The sequence below is a fragment of the Mangifera indica genome, unplaced genomic scaffold (genome assembly GCF_011075055.1).
Source record: "Mangifera indica cultivar Alphonso unplaced genomic scaffold, CATAS_Mindica_2.1 Un_0067, whole genome shotgun sequence".
In the NCBI taxonomy this organism is placed as follows: domain Eukaryota; kingdom Viridiplantae; phylum Streptophyta; class Magnoliopsida; order Sapindales; family Anacardiaceae; genus Mangifera; species Mangifera indica.
In genome coordinates, this window is record NW_025401159.1 from 68,465 (window position 1) to 93,741 (window position 25,277).

General features: G+C 32.6%; 4 protein-coding genes across 6 annotated transcripts; 3 read left to right on the forward strand and 1 right to left on the reverse strand.

The window, feature by feature from the left end:
• The first annotated feature begins 54 nt into the window (after positions 1-54).
• LOC123207250 (beclin-1-like protein) lies at positions 55-4,997 on the forward strand. Of its 2 annotated transcripts, none has more exons than XM_044624602.1 (10): positions 55-282; positions 1,187-1,527; positions 1,656-1,826; positions 2,178-2,302; positions 2,505-2,553; positions 2,952-3,110; positions 3,423-3,508; positions 3,893-3,991; positions 4,329-4,478; positions 4,607-4,997. In XM_044624602.1, the coding sequence occupies exons 1-10, from the start codon at positions 129-131 to the stop codon at positions 4,854-4,856; spliced, it is 1,584 nt and encodes a 527-aa protein (XP_044480537.1). In that variant the 5' UTR covers positions 55-128; the 3' UTR covers positions 4,857-4,997. The 2 variants fall into 2 exon arrangements, with proteins under 2 accessions (XP_044480537.1, XP_044480538.1); XM_044624603.1 differs by having other exon boundaries at positions 58-282; positions 3,923-3,991.
• Positions 4,998-5,263: 266 nt separating this feature from the next.
• LOC123207256 (non-specific lipid-transfer protein-like) lies at positions 5,264-5,896 on the forward strand. The gene is made up of 2 exons (XM_044624610.1): positions 5,264-5,642; positions 5,725-5,896. The coding sequence occupies exons 1-2, from the start codon at positions 5,308-5,310 to the stop codon at positions 5,747-5,749; spliced, it is 360 nt and encodes a 119-aa protein (XP_044480545.1). The 5' UTR covers positions 5,264-5,307; the 3' UTR covers positions 5,750-5,896.
• A 1,896-nt stretch (positions 5,897-7,792) lies between these two features.
• Positions 7,793-12,937, reverse strand: LOC123207253. Of its 2 annotated transcripts, none has more exons than XM_044624606.1 (11): positions 12,760-12,937; positions 12,504-12,534; positions 12,332-12,394; positions 11,654-11,804; positions 11,141-11,296; positions 10,901-11,006; positions 10,073-10,255; positions 9,223-9,388; positions 8,476-8,801; positions 8,198-8,287; positions 7,793-8,092 (listed from the first exon to the last, which is right to left on the reverse strand). In XM_044624606.1, exons 4-11 carry the CDS (start codon positions 11,666-11,668, stop codon positions 8,025-8,027), a joined length of 1,110 nt encoding a protein of 369 aa, XP_044480541.1. In that variant the 5' UTR covers positions 11,669-11,804; positions 12,332-12,394; positions 12,504-12,534; positions 12,760-12,937; the 3' UTR covers positions 7,793-8,024. The 2 variants fall into 2 exon arrangements, with proteins under 2 accessions (XP_044480541.1, XP_044480540.1); XM_044624605.1 differs by having other exon boundaries at positions 12,504-12,627.
• Positions 12,938-21,944: 9,007 nt separating this feature from the next.
• On the forward strand, positions 21,945-24,800 carry LOC123207255 (probable trehalose-phosphate phosphatase 6). Its single transcript, XM_044624609.1, has 10 exons — positions 21,945-22,027; positions 22,955-23,074; positions 23,183-23,323; positions 23,393-23,464; positions 23,577-23,702; positions 23,784-23,840; positions 23,940-24,041; positions 24,117-24,194; positions 24,273-24,413; positions 24,507-24,800. The coding sequence occupies exons 2-10, from the start codon at positions 22,967-22,969 to the stop codon at positions 24,657-24,659; spliced, it is 978 nt and encodes a 325-aa protein (XP_044480544.1). The 5' UTR covers positions 21,945-22,027; positions 22,955-22,966; the 3' UTR covers positions 24,660-24,800.
• Positions 24,801-25,277: the final 477 nt, after the last annotated feature.

Here is a 25,277-nt window from a genome sequence, read left to right on the forward strand (position 1 = left end):
CCAAAAAACCCTTAAAATGGAAAATTTCAGAAAACACCCACCTCGCGTGGTGAAAAATTCCATACTGCCTTCAACTCGAATGACCAGACTTTAATTTCGTCGATCTCAGCAAGGAACAAAGATATGATATGATGAAGAAGGAAGACCTTCCGGAAAAGGGTCGGACCTTGTCGGTGGATCCTAATGTACCGCGATGGATGTGCCAGAACTGTCGCCACTACCTTTCTATCGTCGGTGCCGATTCTTACGCCGAGAAATACTTAAACGACTCTACTCGCTCCGGTTAGGGTTCTTTCTTTCCTGCCATTAATTTATAACAGTATCCATCATCAATCAGTTATATTTGTTGTTTTTATTAATCAGTTGTTGAATGTTGACTTATTTTAAGCCGAATTATTTTTTAATTTATAGTTAATATGAATTCCTTGTTTTCCTTGTCTTTTATGTGAATTTTAGCTTATATCTGTATTTTTAAGTTCCGCATATTGTCACAATGGCGATTGAGCTTTTAGTGTTTAGATTTAACTTTTCTTAATTTTAGACCTGAAAGGTTTAAAGAAAATTGAAAGAAAACTGCAAATCTATACTGGAATAGGCTTTTGAAAAATACCTCTTCTCATTGATTGAAAAACTTACAAAACAGCTCTATTTATACAGAAATCTAAACTTACAAAACAGAATACAGTTGTAAAACTTAATACTCACCGTCCAGTCTTTCTGAACTAGCTGTTGAACATTCTCCTGATCATTGGTAGACTCACACTTTTCATCTCCATTGAGAGAGAGAGAGAGAGAGAGACAGAGCTATAGAGCGATGAAAAACATCTGAACAAATAAAATGAGTTGAGAATGTTTGACTCTTTTGCCTTTACATCACATAAAGAAAAAACGATGTCATTTGCTATTTGTTTTTTTAAACATATTTCCCATCAGCCAAAATGGTGGGTTTTGTGGATTTTGTCCAGATTTTTTTTCCATAACATGAGCTATACACGACTGAGAAACCTTCTACGTTAAATGTAAGCCATTTGCAATGTCTTCAAATACTTAAACAGATTTCAATTGAGTGCAATCTAATGGGGTTATCATTCAGAAGTACTTAGGCTTATATCTTTAAGTAATTTTTTTTTTTTTTGGGGGAATTAAATTGGTTCTAATGACAAAGAGTTTGGTTTGACATATGCAGGAATGCAGGGCTCTTCAATTCATGTGGCCAACAGTGAGCTAGGTTCAACAAGGATGGATAATTCTTTTGTTGTGTTGCCAAAACAAAGGCTTCAGTCACAAGGGGTACCTCTGCGTCCTCGCAGTGCAGCTAGCCAACCTGATGTGGGCCAGTCTGGAAAATCAATGGATGAATCTTTTGTGGTTGTGTACAAGTCTGAGTCTCCAACTGATGGAAGTGGGACCCAATTGCCATCACCAGATGGAAGAGTAAATGGTCCTTTACAGCCAAACAACTCTGGCTTCCATTCAACTATAACTGTCCTTAAACGTGCTTTTGAGATTGCCACGACCCAAACAAAGGTACCCACAATGTTAAGGCTTTTTAACTGGTTTTCGCTCCTTTTCTTTTAATGCGTGAGCTTGTTGTTCATGTTTGATGTTGATGTTTTGAAGTATTTTGATTTCAATCTTTTGTGTCTCCTTTCTAGGTTGAACAACCTTTGTGTCTTGAATGCATGAGGGTGTTGTCTGATAAACTTGATAAGGAGGTTGAAGATGTAACCAGGGACATCGAAGCATATGAAGCCTGCCTTCAACTCTTGGAGGTGGAGTCACAGGATGTCCTTGGTGAGGCTGATTTTCTCAAGGAAAAATTAAAGGTGCTTACTTGGAAACTGTTGATGTATATGATTCATCCTGCTTTTGTACATAAGTATATTAATCATTAGAACAATGCATAAGGTTGTTGTATTGAATAATATACTAGAAAAAATGCAAGTAGTATTTGGGAAAAGACATGGTTGTTTCATCATTTCAAAGTACATTCCAGTTTACTGTATATTGTTCAAGGAGGTGGACAAAATGATGAATGCAATTAAAGGCTAAATCTCTAAATTTCAATTACATTGTAGTATCCTAATTTATGAATATTTTGTTTAACTTATATCAGCACAAATAGGTTTTGGAATTTTTTCATCAGAAAATTGTTTTCTTCTCTTGATGCATTTTAGATCGAGGAGGAAGAAAGAAAACTTGAAGCAGCAATAAAAGAAACAGAGAAGCAGAATGCAGAAGTACATGCTGAACTGAAGGAACTGGAGTTAAAATCTAAACGTTTTAAGGAACTGGAGGAGCGGTGTGTTTCTTTAGCAGATACTCTTCAGATAATCAAACCATTTACATCCCCCGCTTTGTGTTTAACCATGATGTTCTCTACCTTTTTTTTCAAATTACTCTTTAAGTTAATTCTTCTTGTATTTGACATGCACTGTGTGTTGATAGACCCTTGTGGTCGGTAGTTGTTCCTTTTTCATGACTCTCAAACTAAATGTTAACAGGTATTGGCAGGAGTTCAATAATTTTCAATTTCAATTGATTGCTTACCAGGTGAGTTGATCATCATTCCTGTCATTTTTGTCCTCTGGCAGCTGTCATCCAGTGAATTAGTTTAACTTGACTTCAGAAGTTCCTTGGGCTTCGATCATTACAATAATTATTTCATTGTTTCTTTCCCTAATGGGGCTTCCAAATTATCCTTAATAGTTGTATGAGAACATTTGTTCAACCATTTAATTCATAATAGATTGATTTGTTAAATATAGTTGATTGTTTTCTTATAGGTAATTTGCTATGCTGGTCTTCTATAGTTGGAGAATACACACTTCTGTTATCATCTTAATATAAAATTTACATAAGTTTTTGCACTAGAACCATAACTCATCTTCTGTGGGTTCAATTTTGCTTTTACTGTCATATTCTGTGATTAAATCGTTTTCTATTAACAGGAAGAGAGAGATGCAATCTCAGCTAAAATTGAAGTTTCACAAGCACATTTAGAGTTGCTGAAGAAAACCAATGTATTGAATGATGCTTTCCCTATCTTTCATGATGGAGAATTTGGAACAATCAATAATTTTCGTCTTGGACGACTTCCTAAAATTCCTGTAAGAGAAGTGATCATTTCTTTTGAATCTTTTGAAAATTTTCATATGCTGGATAATGGAAATTTTGCCCTTTAGTTGCCATACCACAGTTACAAACATTTATATGTTGGGTTTATATTTTGAAAAAATGGAAATAAATGGTCCTGCATATGTCTTTATACAACTACTGACTAGGTAAAGTGGGGATTGCTTCATGCCTTTCATTTGCTCTTTGTAGTATGGTCCACAATTCTTATTTTCCTGTAAGATGTTTTCACATATATTGGATTTAAAACTTAAATTATGCTTTCAAAATGCTGTGGAAACATTTAGGTTGAATGGGATGAGATTAATGCTGCCTGGGGCCAAGCTTGCCTTCTCCTCCACACAATGTGTCAGTATTTCCGTCCAAAGTTTCAGTATCCTTTTCAGTGATGCATCTACTGATTTCTGCTTTCTGTTATTTGTGGTATACTTGTTTGATTGATGATTTTAATGCAGAAAACAAATACATTCAAGTGTATACCCATTTATATAGATGGTAAAACAAATATATTCAAGTGTATACCCATCTATATAGCAACTTATACTCCTTAATATGAATTTATTGTTTTTGTTGCACAAGCTATCAAGTCAATATTTTCAAATTTTTTACACAGGATGAAATTGACGCATTCAGTACCTAGTTAGCGTCAGTGTTAATTCACTTAATTGTCCATTTACAGGAGAACCTCTATTTTTCTAAAACATTCTGTAACCAGTCATGAATTTTAAGTTGTTCCATCTAATTTGTGCTATAAAAGGATACGTGATATCCTTACAGTAACTTTCAGCTATCAGATAAAAATACTTCCTATGGGGAGCTACCCAAGGATAATGGACAGCAACAGTACTTATGAACTGTAAGTACTAACTACTCCATTGGTGTTGATCTGGGTTTATTTAAGTTGAAGGAAATGTTAAATCTGTTACAGTTGAATGTGGTGCTTGTTTTAATTTATTACATGGTGTATAAAGTGCAGATTGATCTAAAAATACTTGACTGACGCTCAAAAGCTAATTTCTTTGGCTTGAATAGAAATTATTGCTTTCAATACTCATATTATATGATGTGAATATCTGTGACATAGCAGAGATCCAGGGAGATGTCCTTAGATTTTGGATGTTTAGACCATGCCTCTGTTTCATTCATCAGTTTTTCATATTCTTCTTATCGTCGGATGTTAATTAATATCCTAGGTTTGGTCCGGTGAATTTGTTTTGGAGCACTCGCTATGACAGAGCAATGACATTGTTCTTGACATGTCTAAAGGACTTCGCTGAGTTTGCACATTCTAAAGACCTAGAAAATAACATTCCACCAGATAAATGTTTCAAACTGCCTTACAAGTAAGCTCTCTTTCCTCTAGAAAATACATTACTGATGTGTGGTTAGTTGTTTCCTTCTTTCATATTTCTACATGTTTCCTCCTTTCATATTTCTACATGTTTCCTCTTATTATTGACGAATCTTGCAGGATCGAAAATGACAAAGTTGAAAACTACTCCATCACACAGAGCTTCAATAAGCAAGAAAATTGGACCAAAGCTCTCAAATACACTCTCTGCAATTTGAAGTGGGCTCTCTACTGGTTTGTTGGGAATACTAACTTTCAACCCCTTAGTGCTACAGTGCCTTCACCTACTGAAGCACCAGGTGCAGGCTCTGTGTACCCAAAACGAGGTGCTGACATCAAATCCACAGCTCGCAACTCTTCAAAGCCATGATATAGATTTGTGATTAATGTTAATAAATTATTCAAATATGTAAATAGAAACTGTTGAATATGCTCAGTCTTGTCCAGCAAATAGCATGATTCCTTATGTTTTACTATTTTTTCTGATATCAATTTTTAAGTTAATTCCGAATTTTGGTTATTTTATTAGAAGCAAATGCTGTGATAAAAATAAGCCCATACAAGATGAATGATGGCAAATTCAATCCCTGCACGATGAAACCCCTTCTACCACCCTAATGCAGTGTGCATTTTCATGGCAACCAATAACCAGGAAGCAACGTAATACTACTACTAGTAGCATACGTTTGAAATCCTAACTCATGAGACTTGCATGTCACCAACATAGAGACTTTACCGATCAAACCAAGCATATGTAGCCATCTATAAATTCCCCTCACAAATTATCAACCAGCAAGTAAAATAATTAAGGCTGTGCAATTATGAATCGCTTAATTGGACTCCTAACCATCCTCGCGTTTCTTACAAGGCCAGCCTTGACTGCGCCTTCATGCTCTACTGTTAAGCAACAACTAGTCCCCTGCCTTGGTTTCATTAAAGATATCACAGATCGGCCCTCAGATTCTTGTTGTTCCGGCACCAAGGAGATTGGCGATCAGACCAAAACTCAAGGTGATCGTCAAGCTATTTGCGAATGCCTTAAGAACATACTGGCGGTGGCTGGAACTTATGATAAAAACCGCATCCCTCAAATTCCCAAAACTTGTGGTGTACCCATTTCTCTCCCTCCAATTGATTCTTCAACTGATTGTTCCGAGTAATCTTTCCCTCCTTTTTTTCTCTGTTTTGTGATTTTATGAAACTGGAAACATTCTGATGTCGTATTTTTTCTGATGCAGGGCTATTACTGAATATGTCTTCTAATCATCTGGGAACGTTTCCCAGCTAGCAGAAATTATGCGGCCACGCAATATATAGATGTAGCAAATAAATTGTCCTGGCCTGGGATACACAAGTGAATCCATAATGCAAAACAATCAATAACAAAGTTAACGAACTAATTGACAGTAATTATGTGCTGTGCTGTTACAATTTTACTTTTTCTCTTCGAAAATTATCTTATTTAAGAATATGTTGGCTTCCCATTAAACAAGGAAAAGGCATATAAATTAAAAGGTAAGTAAATTTCATATTGAAAATTTTATTTTCAAAAATCAATGCGCCTGGCAGAGGCAGAAAGGCAAACGGTGAAAGATAGAGGTTTGCTGCAAACCTGATATTATTTTATACAGAGACTTGTTTATATTGTAACTTTATGTGATAAAGAAAATTTTCTGGAACTATTAAACACTAAATTACGCGCTGAGCAGGCTTTGGGTGGTAACCTCTGGAGCAATCTGGTGGTTCGTCCACCATTCTGCCGCAATGGTCGTAGTAGATTGGCCGCAAAATTTGTTGCATAGAGCGTTGCACCAAGGCTTGTAGAGCCCGTTTCTGTCGCCAGAGCGTCTTGATGTCTGTCTTCTGTTTCAGGTAAGGATTTGGCAAGCTTCTTGTTGAAGCCAGTGGCCTTGAGATAAGCAATACAGCATTAAAGAACCCAGTTCTTCAATCCAATAATTGCTCATTCATCTTCTCGAACATTAGAAACGCAGTACAAAAGATCAAGTATACATTTAGTCTGATCTTTTATCGTTCAATTGAATGCTAGTACCAAAGGGCTTCAATTATCTGATAATGTCACATTTTTCAAAGATTAGAAATTCAATATGATCCCTTACAATTGGTGCTAAAGATTAAAAGCAAAGTTCAAATTAAACTTATATGACTGACTAGCTTATAAAGAAAGAGGTTTAGAGCAACTCCAGGTCCAGCCTCTGCTGTTTTCAGTGAGTATGCCAGAAATTATGAAACATGTTGGCATAAAATAACAGCTCTCAACATCTCCATTGTGTTGTGATTAATGAAACTGGGGCTTTGATAGGGGCCGGGGAATATTACTAAAACTACCACCTCAGAAAGAAAGCTTTGTTAAATGGCAAAACTGACTGAGATAGAATCCTCAAAACAATTTCTACAAAATAAAAGTGAGACTTAATATTTCCTCCCTAAATAATTCCAATGGAAGCGCGACAGACTAAGAACGCAGACCTGCAGTAGAGGAAGAATTGCCAGAACGTTAACAATGAAGTAGGGGGTCAAATATCTTTCCAGTGCTGCCCGATTAACAGGAGAATTTGATCTTAACGGCTTCTTAAAAACTTTTAATTCTTTCAGAACTCATTTCCAAGCCTCTGTTGAATAATTGGCTAAATCCTTCTTGAATATAACCCATTTTTAAAGAATAATTGCCTCTCTAAATCAGATTTTTCTGAATCCAATCTTCAAACTTGGAAAAAAGAATAGATAGAGAGAAAACTGCATGAGCCAAGTTTCATCGTTACATGGAATAACCTGTCAGAGTATTCAATAGTAAGCAACACAGAAGAGGATGACTGAATGTTCCAACCATCAAATCTAGTGGTCAACTTGGATTTTGGAAGTCTGGTTAAGCTTGTACGACCAGATTTCTCTAATTGGAAGAGAATCAGCACAAATTAATAAACGTAAAATTTTTTTATACAATTCTTTGATTATCTGAAGTTTTCAAGGCAGTCATCACTTAACCATATCATATGTCTAAAATTATTAAATTTTCAGTGGGTAAATTCGATTACAATAACTCAATTATTTTCCGATGAAAATAGCGCACAGAAGAATCCAAAGTAACGCCCGTACCGTATGTAGAGAATGAACATTGCAGAAGGGGGAAAAAGATTGGGAGCACTGCAACTTACAATTGAAAGACAGCATTTATTTCTATAAAATATTATTTGTGTGATTTAAAACCTATCAGTGAGGTCAAATAATCAGGGAGGTTCTAGATGGTCATGACGAATAATACATTATTAGGGATGGAAAATGGTATGGTCCTCTAACTTTCCCATTCATTAAAGTTTGTCCTCAGTCTGAAAGAAAAGAACATTACAAGAAGAAAATGGCTACTTTTTCCTATTGCGTGCTAATTTCAATTAGTCTAGATTACTACACGGCTCAAAAGAACACGATTTGTAAGTAATAAAAAAAGCAGAATGACTGTTTTATCGGTCTAACTTTGCCGTGCCTAACATTTTCCAACAGAAAATAGCTGCACCTTTATTTAGGATTTCTCTTCATCCGACTGAGAGCATGGCGGTCCTGGGACTGAATCAACAAAGAAGTCCTCCACTGAAACAAGGTGGGACCATTAGTTTGTTACCAATGATACATTAAATCTTCTATCATAAAGCCCAGAAAAAAAAAAAAAAAAACAGCAACAACAATCCGCATTACCTATATCCTCTTTATCTGGGGAATCAAGCAAAAGTTCTGAATCAGAGGGCAGAAAAGGGGAACCAGGATAGTTTCCCAGAGCTCCTAAATCTGCAAAAGCGCCAAACAATCATAAGGTGAAACATTTCATCTAAATTACAGATGACTACAATAAATAAAAAAGCATAAGACAACACATTTTCTGCTGTGGGTTTGGGAACAAATGTGTTTATGTAGCAACACCAGAATTTCAGCCTTGACCATGTCTATCAATGGACTGTATTGGATCCAGAACATACCCCCCAAGTTTGACAAATCCGCTGTTAGATCTGAGAGGCTAAAATTCCAGTGAATTTGATCCAGTGACCTGAGGGAGTCCCTAGAGTTTCCAGCTCCACCATCCGGTCCAAGCTGCAACCCCACTGAACAAGCAACATCTGATGTATATGTTGTATCAAGTGTACATGTGTCTACACCCATTCCTGACATGTCTGATGTAGTGAAGGGGAAATGGCCACTAGATGCCACTGATGGAGGACTCACAGCCATCTCTGACATGGATGACATGCCACTGTTTGGAGGAATAACTGGAGTTACTTCTGCTGCACTGTTGTCCATAACCATGCTGCAACAAGAACAGTAGATACAAAGCTAAACTTCCAAAAAAATAAAAGGAATGATGATGATAAGGATTTCATTAAACTGCTAACATTTTGACCATTCAAAACTTGAGTATACTATAGACAACACATAGTTCAAACACAAAAACAAACTGAATAGAACATTGTATGCTCACATAAGTGGAAAATTTTCTACTGAAATTTTGTTCAATGCCCTAACCACAAGATGATCATGGACATGACTTCCAAATATGGGCATGAACTAAGTCAGAATTCTATTATATAAGTAACTACTTTCAGTACAGATGTGATAAACTTGTAAGAGAAAAGCCGACACACATTGGATAAATCATCATGTGAGCAATTCATATACATGAACCAAATGCAAAATATCAGAAATTCTAGGGCAGATAGTAAGATTCTCACTCATTCCCCGAATTCATTTGCATAGGATGAAAATTGCCTGGTGCTGGTACTCCATTGACCACATGACAACTTGAGATTCCACACCCCAAGGAGTCAAGATGAGGTTGACCAGCTGCTGGCATTGGAGGTTGCTGAAGCACTGGATACCCCATAGGTAAGTTGTTAACTGCACTGAAAACGAGAGGAGTTGAATACCAAAAATACTGATTAAAAGTAACAATATAATAATGAACAGTAATAACAATAACTAGACAGGCAAATGATATAGCGGGCACCACTAACTTCAAGCTCTCACTCAAGCATAGATTTTACAACACAAAATGTTACATCACACAAAATAATCCAAGAACCACATTTTTATGGAATAGGATTGAGACAAACAAAATGTTTGGGGGATCTTCAACACCTACAATATCTAATTGTAATAAATGATAATTGACATGTTTTAAAAGAGTCTTACCACCCTAACCTGTGAACCAGCACTTGTAGTTGTCCACCTGTAATAGTTTTGACATATGCCATGGTCTTGCATGGGTTGTCAGCAAAGACAAACTCATGATTTTTTTTTTTTGGCATAAATGAACACTTACTATGCACACCCTCCAATATTTAACTTATATTAGCCTTCCAGGCAAAAGTGTTTAAAAGTATCAGTAATTCTTAGGATATAGCAAATGAAGACTTAAAAAGTATCTATAAATTTTATTGAGTTGTATTTATGTCTGACATGTATACTAAAATGAATATAACTTCACATTCTTATAAAGTCATGCATATAGAATATATGGAGTTGTACATTTATCCTAACATGTGTGCATTTCGCAATGATTACATATTATAAAGATCTTACCAGGCATGGGATGAATCCCATTTTGTATGGGAGCCAAAGGAAGCTTTGGAGGTACTGGATACTTCATTAGATGATATTGATGCTCAAGCAAATGATTGAATAAAACAATTTGCTTCTTCAGCTTCAGCCTAATATAATAAGCCCTAAAGAAATCAGCATTTTCTTCTTCCAACTTCTGCCACACTAAATTAATAAGAATGATAAGAAAAACTATGTCAGACTAGAACTCTTCCTTCAGTTTCAAAAATTAAACATAAATCAATTAAAAATATTGACTTCAAACAACAACTCTTTCAAACAAAACCAAGAATATATTTTGTTAAACAAGAAAATTATTATCTTGGCAGTTTCAATGTCATTAGGGTTGGATTAGAATTAAGTTTGTTCAAGCTCAAAAACGAGCTCAGCTCGAACAAGCCTAAAACGGGCTTGGCTCAGGTGAACTCGAGCTCGAGCCTAAGAGTTATATATTTTTTAGCGTTTTAGGGTGTTCGATCCATCAAGCTCGCGAGTCTAGAAAATTTTGATACGAATCAACTTAAACGACGTTGTTTTGATCAATACGTATCAAAACATCATTTTGGTCATTTTATGCTCAACTAAAGTACAAAGTTGAGTCCAAACTTGAGCTCGACTCCCCAAGCTCGAACAACTTTGAGGCAAGTTCCGTTAGAATCCAACTGTAAATGTCATTTTTACTTTTAATGAAATTCAACAAAAAGAAATATAAACCAACATTAATTTCATTAGAACACATTACAATCAATAAAATGATAGGCCACATATACTCACTAAGAAGAATGGAAACAAAAAGTTTGAGGACCCTACCCAAAGTTGTAAATCCAGGATCTATCCTTGCACGAGTCAAGAGGGTTTTAACAACTTCATCTCTATTCATATACAACTGTAGACACCTTTCTATTAAGTTCTGGACCTAAAACAATAATTTTCACAATAAGTATCATCTCAAAAAATAATAATAATAATAATAACAACACAGTGAAACACCTCTATTAGTCAAATACCATAAAAAATCTACTGGAAAAAAAAAAAAAAGGTTCTTCTTACAAGTTCGATATCTTGGCGTGAAACTTTTCTTCCATCATTGCTTGATGCAGATATTGAACCGGAGTCTGCCAAAGGAGCCTCTGTTGTTTGGTTGTTTTGTTGATCATTTTGGGATTCATGCGAAACTTGGGTTGAGGATTGTATTTCTTGTGTAGTCTGCAAATAAGTCACTTCAAACTCAGTTACAAGTAACAAGTCTTCAGTCATTGCAATTGGCATTCACAGATAACCAAATAAGAATGTTGGACATAATCATAGGAATCTTATGAACATGAATTTTGAGAAAAATATAAATCAGCAGTATAAAGAATCAATAACACTTAAAAGTGGGTGAACAATGAGTAAGAAAGGCGTGCAGAAAATTTAGGTCCCAGCATTACAAGGAAAATAATGGCGAATCCTCGAGATGAAAATAAAAAACAAAGAAGCCACTTCAAGCAACAATGAGAAACCAAAAATTATGAGGCAGAAATTGTACATTAAACCAGTAATAATAAAAAAAATTCACAGAACCTGTGAGTTCTTCATTCCAGCTGAATGCAAGCTGACAGCATTTCCTTGCTCAGCATATATACTTTCCAACTGCAGTTAAGATTTATAATTGACCAACACAAATTTGTTGGTGTATAAATTATGACACTTCATAAATTGAACCAATTTTCACCTGGGAAGAGGGAAAATAATGATAAATCATTAGGTGAAGAAGTCAAATAAAATAGCCATATGTTATCAAAGTGATCGAGGGGTTAATAATAGATCCATAAATCCGTCAAAGAGCTTCAATTAACAATATACACAATAACCCATTTCTCCAATAAGTCATTCTCTTCAATAAATACAATTCCCGGTACTACACTGCAGCAATTCACTGAGAACAAAGTGACAAAAAGTGCAGATTGACAAGCCTAATTCTATTACCAGCAGAGATAAGTAACAATAATCCTCCATAAAAAGCATTTCCTAGTAATAGACAGAATGGAAAAAAATCTTTGTAGTTTGAAACCAAAACACGCAGCTATATAACATAAAGCGGCAAAATATTTTACCATGTAAGTATAATTCAAGTTCAACAATAAATTCTAAATTAAATAATTCAGATCTCAATCTAGCAAGTAAATCTTGCTCTACAGAAATTTCCACAACTACCTAACAATTTGAAAACAGTATCGTATATAATTTTGAATCACTTACCCTTCTATTTCGGGAAGCAAAAGTTGCGACTGTTTGGCAGAGTATCATATAGCAAAGACAGTGCTGCCAAAATAAATTTGTTGTTAGCTAAAAGAAAGTAAATGAAAAAAGGGAGAGGGCCATAAAATTCAAACTAACAACCTTAAGTAGAAAATTTCTGACAAAATTTTACCTTTAATAAAGATTCAGTATCTCCAAAACACCTAAAACATAAATAAATCCAACTTTATTACGACAAATTAAAAGATCTTCATGGTCTTAAAACTCAAGATTCGTGCCGGAATTATATAAATAAACTGAAAAGGAAAAAAAAAAATGGGTATGTGAACAGCAAAATCAGGAGAGTGTATGAAAAAACTCAATTAAGAGCTCAGAATGCACTGAGATATGAAGATATTGAATTGCTATGAAGGTTAAGCGATATTTACATGAAAACAAAAGAGGAGTAATTGAGAAATATTGAAGTTCACAAGCGTATGAAATGGTAAATAAGTGACATGTTTGTTGAGACTTGAAGCGTTTTATAGGGTTTGGTGGGAAGACATTGCTGGAGGCAAAAGTGGAGACTCTGAAGAGAAACAGAGGGAAAAGGAGGAAAAAAAAAATAATTCACCGAACTCGCGATTCACTTTTTTAATTTTTTTCTATTTTTTATTAATATAAAAAAATAAAAGAGGAGTATATTCTTTCCCATATTTTAAAATAAAATATTCCTTACACGGCTCAAACGGTTGCATGACGGCTTCGGTTTTAACGGCGCAAACTGCCAACCGTAGGATATCTGTAATCACGGTTCTGGAGGGATTATTACATCAAACGGTCTACGTTAAAAAGAAAATTCAAAATTCATAGGTGTCTGTCAAATGTCATAACAGTAAAAACGAATTATTGATGGATGAATTTCTTTTTTTATTTTTAGATTCCTTAATCTTTCTAAATTTGTATCATAATATATATTTTATTAATGAAATAAATTAATTAATAAAATGAAATTTGAGATTTCTCAATTCACGTAATATATATGGAATGGTATTTACATTGTATTCTCAAAAAGAAAAAGAAAGGACAATATATATTTGTGAACTTATTTATTTGAAAATTGTTAGAATAACACTAAGATAGAGTGTTGTTTAATATAGGATTAATAATTTTTCGAATTATATTATATTATCTTCGTTTTGTGTTTAATTAGATTTTTGTAAGAGATTTTAATATTAATTCGATTTAAATTAAAAAACCGATCCAAGGGAGATGACAAATATTAAAGTGGAAACTTTAAATTTCTATTCATCGACATATTATTTTATCTTGTTTCGTAAAACATAAATATTTAATTTATTTATTTTTCATTATTCCTATTGTTCAAAATTTCTATCTATGGTTTTTTTTTTTATATACTGTGGATGATTTCTTTTAAAAAAAAAAAAAACTTCCTTGCATTTAATTCCGGATAGTTGACCGTTAGGTTGGGGGCAACGATAAAGAAACAGTTGCATTTTCTAGTAGAAAAAAAAATCATATATATTTTTGTAGAATAACTATTATTTAGCTATAATAAAAATAAATGTATTATAAAATAATAATTTTTTCAAATTTAAGATGAAAAATCGTCAGCATTAGGCCTCTCAAAAAAGTAATAAATTATTTAATACGTAAATATATTCAAATGAAATAAAAAATATATATATATAAAGTATAAATCATGATAATTGAATTATATCTCATATCATATATCAAAAATCTAATTTTATATATCATATATTAATATCGTATTGTATGATATAGTTTTTAATAAATAAAATAATAAAAACATATAATTAATATATCGTTATTTTAAAAAATATTATATGCACTTTTAAAAATTTTAAAATTTTCACTTACATTCTTATTACATTATTTTTTTTTAAATACATCGATTTGTATCAATAATATATATCGTATCATATAATACGTATTATATCATAAAATACATATTATATTATATAATACATTTATTATATTGTATTAATTATAATATAACTCATTATACGTATTATTTTTTATTTATATTATATCATATCATATCATAAAATACTAACAATGACGATGTTGATTATTTGAATTAGGGGACATAACATAACATAAATGACAAAGGGGAAAAGTAATGCAATCCAAGTTGTTGATTGTTGTTTTACATACAATTGCTGACCTACATAACATGCTTCATAATTTTCTTTTTTAATGTTGGGGGGCCCGCTAAGTATGGTCCAGGCTCTAAAATCTTCTCTCCCATCAACTCGATCCTTTGATTTTGAGTGAGATCTTACTGATAAAATATCTATATATATTCTTTGCTTTACAACACTAGTATGGTCCATGGACCACCACCCTCACCTCACCGTCACGGTCTGATTTAGACTATCGTTACACACTCAATAAAATGAGATGACATGATAAATGCATTAGGTTTGAGATTATTGGACCTTATCCCCATTTTGCAATAATCTACATTATATTATATGTTTTCACTATATATTAACGTTTAAATCAAAACCAAGGTTTGGTTTTCAAATACCTTTTCCCTTATTAGTGCGGAAATTATATTTTTTACCCATAATCAAACTCTAATAAAAAAAGACTTAATATGATATAGTTAAATTCCTATATCGTCTTTAACAATTTACTTTTTCGAAATTCTCGTATCAACCTAAGTTAATAAAATTTTAAAATAACTTTTTATATAATAAATATATCATCAGCACTCTCTTTTTATGTAACAAATATATCATCAATACTCTTTTTTTCTCTATTCATTTTCAATCTCTTATTCCTTACAAATTATTATGATGAGTTTAAGTTTGGGTAAGTTATCGTTTCAATAGGATTGGACTTTGTAAGAAGAGGTTTTAGTAGCTTTGACTTCGAATAAGTGATGGTTGTAATGGTTTAATGGTAGACTCGAAAGTAAAATTAAAAATAGTTAATATTAAATAAAAATATATATATTAATGAATAAAAAAAGAAAATTTAAAAGATTTAATGTAAAATTTTAATAATTATATTAATATTTTATATATGCAAAACTAATAATTTTTTGAAATTTAGGGGGGGTTAAAAATTTGTGTATATATCAAATTAAAATTTTTTAAAAGTCAAGGAGTTAACTAATCCCCCTTGACCCCATCTTATTCCATTTTTTATTTCTAAACTTAAATTGAAAAAGTAAAATATAAGTTTTTGATTTGTAAAAAAGTTTGACAATTTGGTGGATTTGAATTTGAATGAACGATAATTTTAGTAGACTTAAGCTTGGATGTTTTGGTAGGTTTGGCCTTGAACGGATGGCAATTCTAATAACTAAAGTTTCAAAGCTTGAATTATAAAAACTGAAATCTAGGTTCCAAAATTTGTAAATAAATTAAACTTTCGTATTTAATACATTAAAATGTAATTTACCAAAAAGAGAAATCATTCTTTATAATTTATTTCAAAGTTTTTAAATAGGTATTCATCATTTATAATATTGATTTGGCCAAACGACTATTTCCCACCCAAGGTTTGATGTTTTCTCAAAAAGTCTCCCTTTTAACTATGGAAACACCAAACACCTACCCATGACCGGTTAGATTTAATCAAACCCTAACGGTGGTAGGGGTAAAATCATTATTTTTACTATAATATTAAAAATAAACTAAAATAGAATCTAATTTTACCCCCCTAAACTTTAAAAACTAAAATTTTCTCCCAGCCTAAGTTTAAAAAAATGGCAGTTTCACCCTAGGGTTTGATTTTGAAATCTCTGGTGACCGTTCCGGCTCCATTACCGACGGCCTCTCCCTCCCGAAACAACCTCTCCTTCCGACGAATATTTTCCTCTCATTTAGGGTTTGGTTAAATCTAACCGGTCATGGGTGGGTGTTTGGTGTTTCCATAGTTAAAGGGGAGACTTTTGAGAAAACATTAAACCTTGGGTGGGAACTAGTCGTTTGGCCTATTGATTTTTTAAATGAAAAAGCGTGAGTTAAGTTGGAAAATGTAAATCACTCAAAATTAAATAATAATCTGAAATTTTAATTAAAATTTTCTAACACGAGAGCCGAGGACATTTCAGTGGCTTTAGGTTAAATAATTCGTGGAGCTGAGTCGTCTCGTGAGCCATCACGAGCCAAGCATGCAATGCACGTGACTAAATTAAAGGACATAATTGAAATGCTATAAGGAAAGTCAAATTAATTAACAGAACACGTAATTAGTGTCAGAAGAAAAGAATTAGAAAGTGACCAATAAAAAAATGATACATGTGACAGCTTTTGTTTGCTTATACACACCAATCAATGAGATTAATCACATACATCTTGACAGCGTTGTCAGAACGGTGACCATTCAGGTTCGTCGGTCCGACATGCACGTGGCATAAAAGTGGAGGCGGAGCGTGGCATTCGTGTGGCCTTTTATTGCCTTGTGATTTCGGGTCAATATTGGGAAAAGCTGTAAGAATTTTCAAAATTCCCGCTATGGTTGTCGTATTGACAAATTGGCGCCTTTTTCTTGAAGGTAGAGGCAGAAATTCTCTTGCCAATCAATCATGTTGTATTTTCTGATTTATAGTTGTTTTCTCCAATTATTATTTTTTGTTTATTTATACGCTTGAAAAAATTAAATGGAAAAACGTCAATGGTGACACCGAGAAAGACAACGACACAAAACTTATCACCACAAATTTTGTACTTGTCCTGTGTGATGGATACTGCAACCTACCACCTCACCTTTCCAATTCTATGGGTTTTATTTATTTTTTCTACTGACAAAATTTTATTTGAGCAAGTGAAATTAGGTCACTTTTTATCTCTTAATTACCAATTTACCACCGAAACACGACCCTCTTAACCTTAGCATTTTGGCGTATGATGGTGACACGTGGGCTTCACCATCTGTCCTGCTCATCCTTTTATTCGCCCAGAAAAGAAAAAATCTCAACTTCTTATTTTTATGAGTTTTAAATTTTCTATTATGACCTTTAAAATTAAAACACAGCCATAAAATGGGTATCATCCATCCGTATAATGTGAGTTATTCAATATAGTTTTGAAGTTCAATATTCTTGTGACGAGCGGGCCACATGCAATGATTTTATTGCTAGTATATTTCTCACTAGCAATATGTGAAAATATCCTCAACAAAGAGAAAATGATTCATCGGAAAAACTAAGAGAGATAACGGAGAATATAAACTGACCATCTGTTTTGTAGTTATTTTGATGAATCTTCCCAATTAAAGATTTATATTTACGTATGCTCTTTTCATCTTCTTCATTACTTCATTAACGCGAAATAATCTGGTGAGAAGAATTTGTTAAGAAAGAAAACAGATTATATACCAAGTCCATTTCATGTAGGACTCTTGTTTTTCCGAATATGAACAAAATTAAGAGGCTGGAAAGTTGAGTTTTAATAGGATCAAGTGTCCAAGTCCAAACCCTTATGACGCCTTATTGATGAATTGATGTGCAACCATTTGAGGGACCAATTCTTGGTTTCAACTTATTATGGGAATTATTGGAAGGACCACTTTGTATCACCTTCATCAAGTTTCTTCGTCACATACATGTTCTCCGTGTCCACACACACTTTTAAGAGTCGAGTCTTTCTGAGCCACTAAGTAAATGTTTGTGTCCAACCAAGGGACAGCGCCGGCCACTCATGTCATGGATCTTTTGGCCCTCACTACTTCCAAACCAATTTGATATTGGGATTAATTATTTGGAAAGATGTGACACAATGATTAGTTTGGGCGATTAATTTCCATACACCAATCTGCTTAAAATAAAATATCAATCTGTTTAATATTTGATTAAAAATTAAAGCTGTTATAGTTTTCAGAACCAGGAAATAGAAATGATTTGCTTTTATGATGTTTAATAAGTAAACAGGCTGCTTGGAATTGACACTTTCAAGACTGTAAATGTGTAGATCTGAATGAGAAATAGTCCTGTCCAGTCCATCTCCTACGATTCCATTTCTAAGGGATGGTGGTGGATTTCCACCGCATATCAATACGTATCAGTGTAAGATAGCGAGCATATGATGTAACGCTTTTTCATACGTACAACTAAACTACCAATGATTAGTTTATTCCTGAAAAAAATATCTGTAGATATTATATATTCTCAGTCACCTTTCATTCCACTGTTGAAATCATTATCAAATAAGGATGAAAAAAATAAGAAGAGATTAACTTTTTCCACTCTAAGGTCTCAAAACACTTTCCACCTACTGTCTAAATAAATCAAACTTCTTCCCCTTTCCCTTTCCCTTTCACCCTCTTCTTCATAGATAGTTTGGTTAACTCCCACCATTGCTATCGCAGCCACTCCTTACCCTTGCAAGCCAGTACTCCACATTCCCTCCCTCGGAAGACATCTTTATCGCACACCCACCATTTCTCACCACTCTATCGCATGCCTAGTCAACCCGTGCCACTATTATCGTCATTATCTTTTACCCTAACAAGTCATCTAAAACTTCTAACCCGATAACTACCATCTCTCACCTCTTTCTCACATGCAACTTTGCCCAACCCACCCATTTAATGGCCTCCACTACCTTGACCAACCATTGTTGCCCCTTTCTTGCCCATCATCCAAGTTGCATGTAAACGACGACTCACATTTCTACACCACAATTGTCTTGTCTTTCACCCATAAAGATGATGCATGGCACAAATGGATTGTTATCATTATAGGTGACACATTGGTTACAATCAACATTGTTAAGGTGGTGGTGGCATTCACAGAGGCCATCAAAGACTTCCTATAAGGTGAAGGAGGAGACAATGAAATTATAGATGATAAATGCCTTTCAATTGACTATGGAGATGAAATTTAAATAAAAAAGTGACAATTAAAATCTTCAAACTAAAATTACAGATTTTCAAACTTATAAAATGTCAAACTCTTATAATTTAAATATTAAAGTGAAATTTGTAAGAGGATTTTTTTTCCACTTTTTTTAATGATAAAATTATTATTTTACTATTATAATATTGTTATTATTGAGGTTGTGGGGACTGTCAACTTCCTATACATCATGTGTTCAATAATATGCATATTAATAACAATAACAGTTTATGCACCAAGAAACTTGTTATGTTATGTGTCAAAGTTCAATTGAAAAATTGAAGTATTGGCACATAACATAACACCTTTAGTACTAAATGGTTTCCCTTTGGTGATATGGAAAAACCCCTATTCGCCACTAATATTTCTCCAACAGCGTGGTCGGTTATTAAACTTGCATGTTATGCGTATTGTATTTTGGAATTTGGACCCCATTAATTATTTTTTAGTGAAGTCTGAAAATAAACTTCACTTAGCTAATCTAAAATAGTAAAGTCGGTTGTCATGTTGAGATCCAGTATAACACAAATAAGGTAGCATAAATAATGTTTTATTATATTAATATTTGATCATATGCATCTATATATATATATATATATATATATATATATATATTAAAAGATAATAATTATAATAATAATAAATTTATATATAAATATTTGAATATATATAATATATTATTATATAATTAAATAATTTTAAAATAATAATAAAATAATATTTAATTATATGATAATATATTATATTTATTTATTTATATATTTAAAAATATATATGTATAATATTACTCTTATATTTACTCAGCTTTTGAAGAAGTGGGTATGTTTTATAAATTTATATCGTTTTCTGGAAACTATAGTTTTATTTAAAGTCCATCAAATCGCCAGTGTGGAGAAAAGGGGCAGTTTATGCTAATCCTGATAAATGTGTTCACTTTATTATGGGCAGCCAGGCAAATCTTATTCCTGAAAGCGAAATTTCTTTATTTTACAATAAATTCATGCTGGCCATTAGACTGCAAGCAAATAAAGTGTAATACTAAGTGAGGTTTCATACTTTCATTGTATTAACAAGACTTTGCAAAAAGGTTACCAATATTGTCATAATATAAGATGAACTGACTGATTCTGGTAATCTGGTTTTATTATTTAAAAGTGGGGCCATCTACCGTCTAAGTGGCCGACGGTAGATAAGGAAATTAAAGCTAACCCCCCGCGGCTCATTACCAATTCCAACAATAATACATAATTATGCTAAAAGACTATTTTCCACTTAAGTTTTAGTGTAATTTTAAAAATACATTTGTGACAACTAAAAAAATTAAATATTTATTTATAGAATAACTTTTGTTAAAAATTTCAGTTACAGATAAAGGTAAAATCATTATTTTATTACTAAAATCCTAAAAATTTTATCATTCTCCTCTAGATTTTAAAAATTAACACTTTACCTAATTCTCAAAGTTTGATAAGTAATATTTTTTCCTCCAAACTTAGGGTTTATTTTTTCCCCTCTTTGGCCACAAGCAACAATACACATTCTCATCTTCTGGCTCTCTTTGACAAGATTCTTCTGGAATCGACATGTCTTCATTGATTTGTCTAGAATCGACGAAAACGTGTTGATTCCAGAAGAATCACATCAAAGAGAGTTAAGAGATGAGAATATGCGTCATTGTCGGTGGTTAAAGAGGGAAAAAAAATAAACCCTAAGTTTGAGAGGGAATGTTACTTTTCAAAGTTAGAAAATTTTAGGAAATGGTGAAGTTATTAGTTTTTAAAACTTGAGGGAAATATAGTGAATTTTATATTGTTTTAATATTATTAATAATATAACGATTTTACCCTTACACCTAACAAAAATTTCTAATGGAAATTAGTTCATGGATAAATGTCTGAGCTTTTCAGCTGTCGCGAATGTGTTTTTGAGATTGAACTAAAACATGAGTAGAAAATAGTTTTTTGGCTTTACATAATTATAATGAAACCTTAAAACAAAGGGATCATATTTTGAATAATAATGTCACATGTTATTTAATTATTTAAAGTTACTTAAAATAAAATGTTTCGTTGGATGTCCACATGTTAACTACCTAAACGAGCCTTGTCTTCTTATTTTCAAGCTATTATCATCCTTCACCAAACTAAAAATAAAAGCTTATTTTCCAAGAAATATAAATTAAATTGACATCTTAAGATATATATGATTTATACACATGGGGTATCTCATTGTCTTTATGAAGTCCATAACTATATTTTTATTTTAAAATATGCTTTTTTATGTAGCTTGTACTAAGACAAAATTACCTAATTCTTTTTTAGAGGAAATCAGGTAATTTTTAGAGGTTGCTTCTGTCCAATTTTTTAATTTGAGTTTACGTACACGGAAGACTGTGTTAAAAGGCTAATAAGAAAAAATCCATAATAAAAATCAAGAAATATTATTTGTTTGCCTTTATTTTGGGCAGTCTTCTAATTTTTGCAGATTTCATTTCCTTTTCGGTCCTCGCTAATTTCGAATTATACTATAATCATGCATATATTATTACTAATTATTCGGTAATTAAAGGATAATAATTTCCTAATTTAGAAGTGGGCATTTATGTTTTAAAAATAAATAAAAAATGAAAACAAGATTGGATTTACTGTCTAAAAATATATGAAATAAAAAAATTAAAACAGGAGTCCCGTGAGCATGCGAAGCAACTCTTATTCTTGATCCACGTCTATAAATAACAGCCCTCGTTGCCATACTCCGGCATTTTCTAGCTTTCATATATTTGAACAACGCTTTCATAAACTGCAGCAACGATTCAAGTCAAGGTACGCTCCAGTTTCTTCGTTTGTTTTTACTCATAACAGAAGCATAATCAAATTCTTATTCTCTCCGCCGTACTGTTTATTTGCTGCTGTCGCCTGGAAGGAAAGGATTTGATTTTTATACGGAATCATACATTCTAAAAGATGCAGTCTGAGTTTACGATATGCGTATAAAGTAATTTTTTATCAAAACATTCATTCAAAGAGAAAAAAAAAAAAAAATTATATGCTGAAGCCATTTATGGTCAGAATTCAGATACTTCCGCCTTGATTTTGATTTAAAAATCTTTTATGTATGCTTTGTCTGGTTTTCCGGCAAACTTAATTACGCTATCTTTTCTGTATTTGCCATTCCGGCTCGAACTAGTATTTTGTTATTATACGGAAAGTTATTTAATTTTACTTGTAAAACATTAATATTCAACCGGTAATTCTTAGTCAACAAGTAAAAAAAAAAAAAGTTTATACTATAGTTAATGCATGAAGAACATGATGTTTTCTTAACTATTAAGAAGTGATGGCCGAAAAAAAGAAAGAAAGAGAGAACGGTACGGTAGAGACGGTAACAATGCATTAATGAGGTAGAAAAGTTCCTTATTATGCATGCAGTATTTACTGATTATGCTTCCATATTTATACAAAATTTATAACTTTAGAGGGCATGTTTCTCATTAGTTTTAGTAATAAATCTTCAAGCTTTAATTAGTTTGAATTAATTAACGCATTATTTTATATATTAAAAACATCCCCAATTTTTTTTTTTGTTTAAATCGACATTAATCATATTTCCAACTCTTTTTCACGAACATTTCCATCAATGCTTCATGCTTTCCTTATTTTATGAATTTAAATTACTTAGCAAGAACCTCCTGTGACAAGCATATAATTATGTACTCGTTATAACTAATACAATGTGTAAAATTGTGATAGGACTATCAGGAAATGGGAGCATTGTCACCGTCACACCCTTCAAATTTTGAATCGATCATGCTGTCAAATAGATTCCATGAGAAAGGAGAAGCTATGTTGGATTCTTACAGTGCCTGGTTGGTAAGCTTCACGTAGTTTCTTTTAATTGCTTACATATCTTGATTTGTCAGCATTTTGCTTGTGCTTTACGCACTTATTATATATTATGATTCTTCTGGTGGATTCCAGGTCAAGCATCCCTCTGCACTGGACTCATTCGAGCAGATGATTGCAGCAGCACATGCAAAAAAGATAGTTGTATTTCTGGATTATGATGGAACCTTGTCACCCATTGTTCAAGATCCAAACAAAGCTTTCATGTCCGATAAGGTAATCTTCTTCTCTATCACATTCATGTTGATATTGTAAATTCAAATATATCATGTTAAATTACTGCAGATGCGTTCTGCTGTAAACGAAGTTGCAAAGTTTTTTCCTACCGCAATTATTAGTGGAAGGTGTCTTGATAAGGTAAATTCGGCTAATGGTTTCTTTCAGATACCCTATAAATTACATTAACTAATGCTAATGGCAACATTTGTTTATTCATTGTATGTATGTATGTATTTGCTATGGTGTATAGGTGATTGAATTTGTACAACTAAAGAATGTTGTTTATGCTGGAAGCCATGGGATGGACATATCAACTCCGTCTGGCTCTTTGAACCATGAAAACCACACACATGAATCTAGAAGTGTTGATGAACAGGTTCCTTGCTATGTTCTTAATATAGCATAGTAATTCTGTCTTTCTTCTTCTCCTTCTTTTAACAGTGGTTTTGCTTTATAGGGTAAAGAAGTAGTTCACTTTCAACCTGCAAAAGAATTCTTGCCTACAATCCAAGAGGTAGTATACTTGATTTGGTGAATTATTAAAACTTTCTTCATTTAAAATGGAAATTTTATCTTTCTTCTTCTCCTCAATGTTCTTAATCTCTTGTTGTAGATACTTCAGGTGCTGGAAGAAAGAGTCAAGACAGTTAAAGGTGCAATGGTAGAAGACAACAAATTCTGCATTTCTGTGCACTTTCGTCGTGTACAGGATAAGGTAATCAAACAACAACAATAATCCTAGCACTAAACAACCTTCACACAATTAATAAATCTGCTTTTTGAACTTCAGGATCTGGATTCCCTCAAAGAAATGGTAAAATTTACATTGGAAGCTTACCCAAATTTTCAGATTTCCAGTGGCAAAAAGGTACTCTTTCAAGTGGTTTTAAATATATTTATACATGAATATGATCACTAGTGTAAAGTTAATTGGTTTATTGATCAGGTAATGGAGATACGGCCTTGTATCAACTGGGATAAAGGTCGAGCATTGGAGTATTTGCTTGACACTTTTGGGTTCAACAGTTGCAGCGATTTCCTTCCTCTGTACATAGGAGATGATACAACTGATGAAGATGCTTTTAAGGTACCAAACAATTAAACTTTTTATATATATTTATATAATATATAGATTATAGGCTAAGCTATAAATATAATATTCCAAGTTGAATAATTGCAGGTTATTGAGCGTATTGGCTGTGGTTATGCTATTGTTGTTTCTAGTATTCCCAGAGAAACAAAGGCTTCTCACTCCCTACGTGATCCGGGTGAAGTTATGTCGTTTTTGACTCGACTTGTAAAATGGAAAAAGACCTCAAATTACATAAATTAGTTAAATATAAATGTATATATTTAATTTAAGGTTACCCACTCAAAGTTAATTTGCTTATTTTTTTATTGGCAAATTAGCATAATGAGTTGATATTAGGTTCATTTTGTTTCTTGGAATCGTAGTTAATGGCCCACATCCTTTGTCATGTGTACATATTATCTGTCAAATATCCATTTCATTCTAAATATCCAATGTAAAATTGAATATTGAATCAAATTTATGAGGTATTAATTAATTTTGTCACTTTTTTAGTTATCTATACATATTTAGTTATTTTTTTTATTTTATATACATTTATAATCATATTTATATTTAATTTTTTATTAAAAATAAAAATTACTTGGTGAATGAACTATTTTTTATTTAAAAAATTCTTTTCAAAAATATAAATTATTTAACTAGGTGTCCAATCTTACCGTAGTGCTTGGCTGGTCGGCTGGTCCACTAATAAAAGAAAATTTTTTAAAAATAGAAATTGTTTAGTTAGGTGTTTGATAGGGTGTTTAACACTAATCACATTTTTACAACCGTTTTGACAAAAAAATAGTTGACTGGCCCAGCATGCATATGATTAAACCTCTTATCAAACCATGTTTATTTAACAAAAATTAAACATAA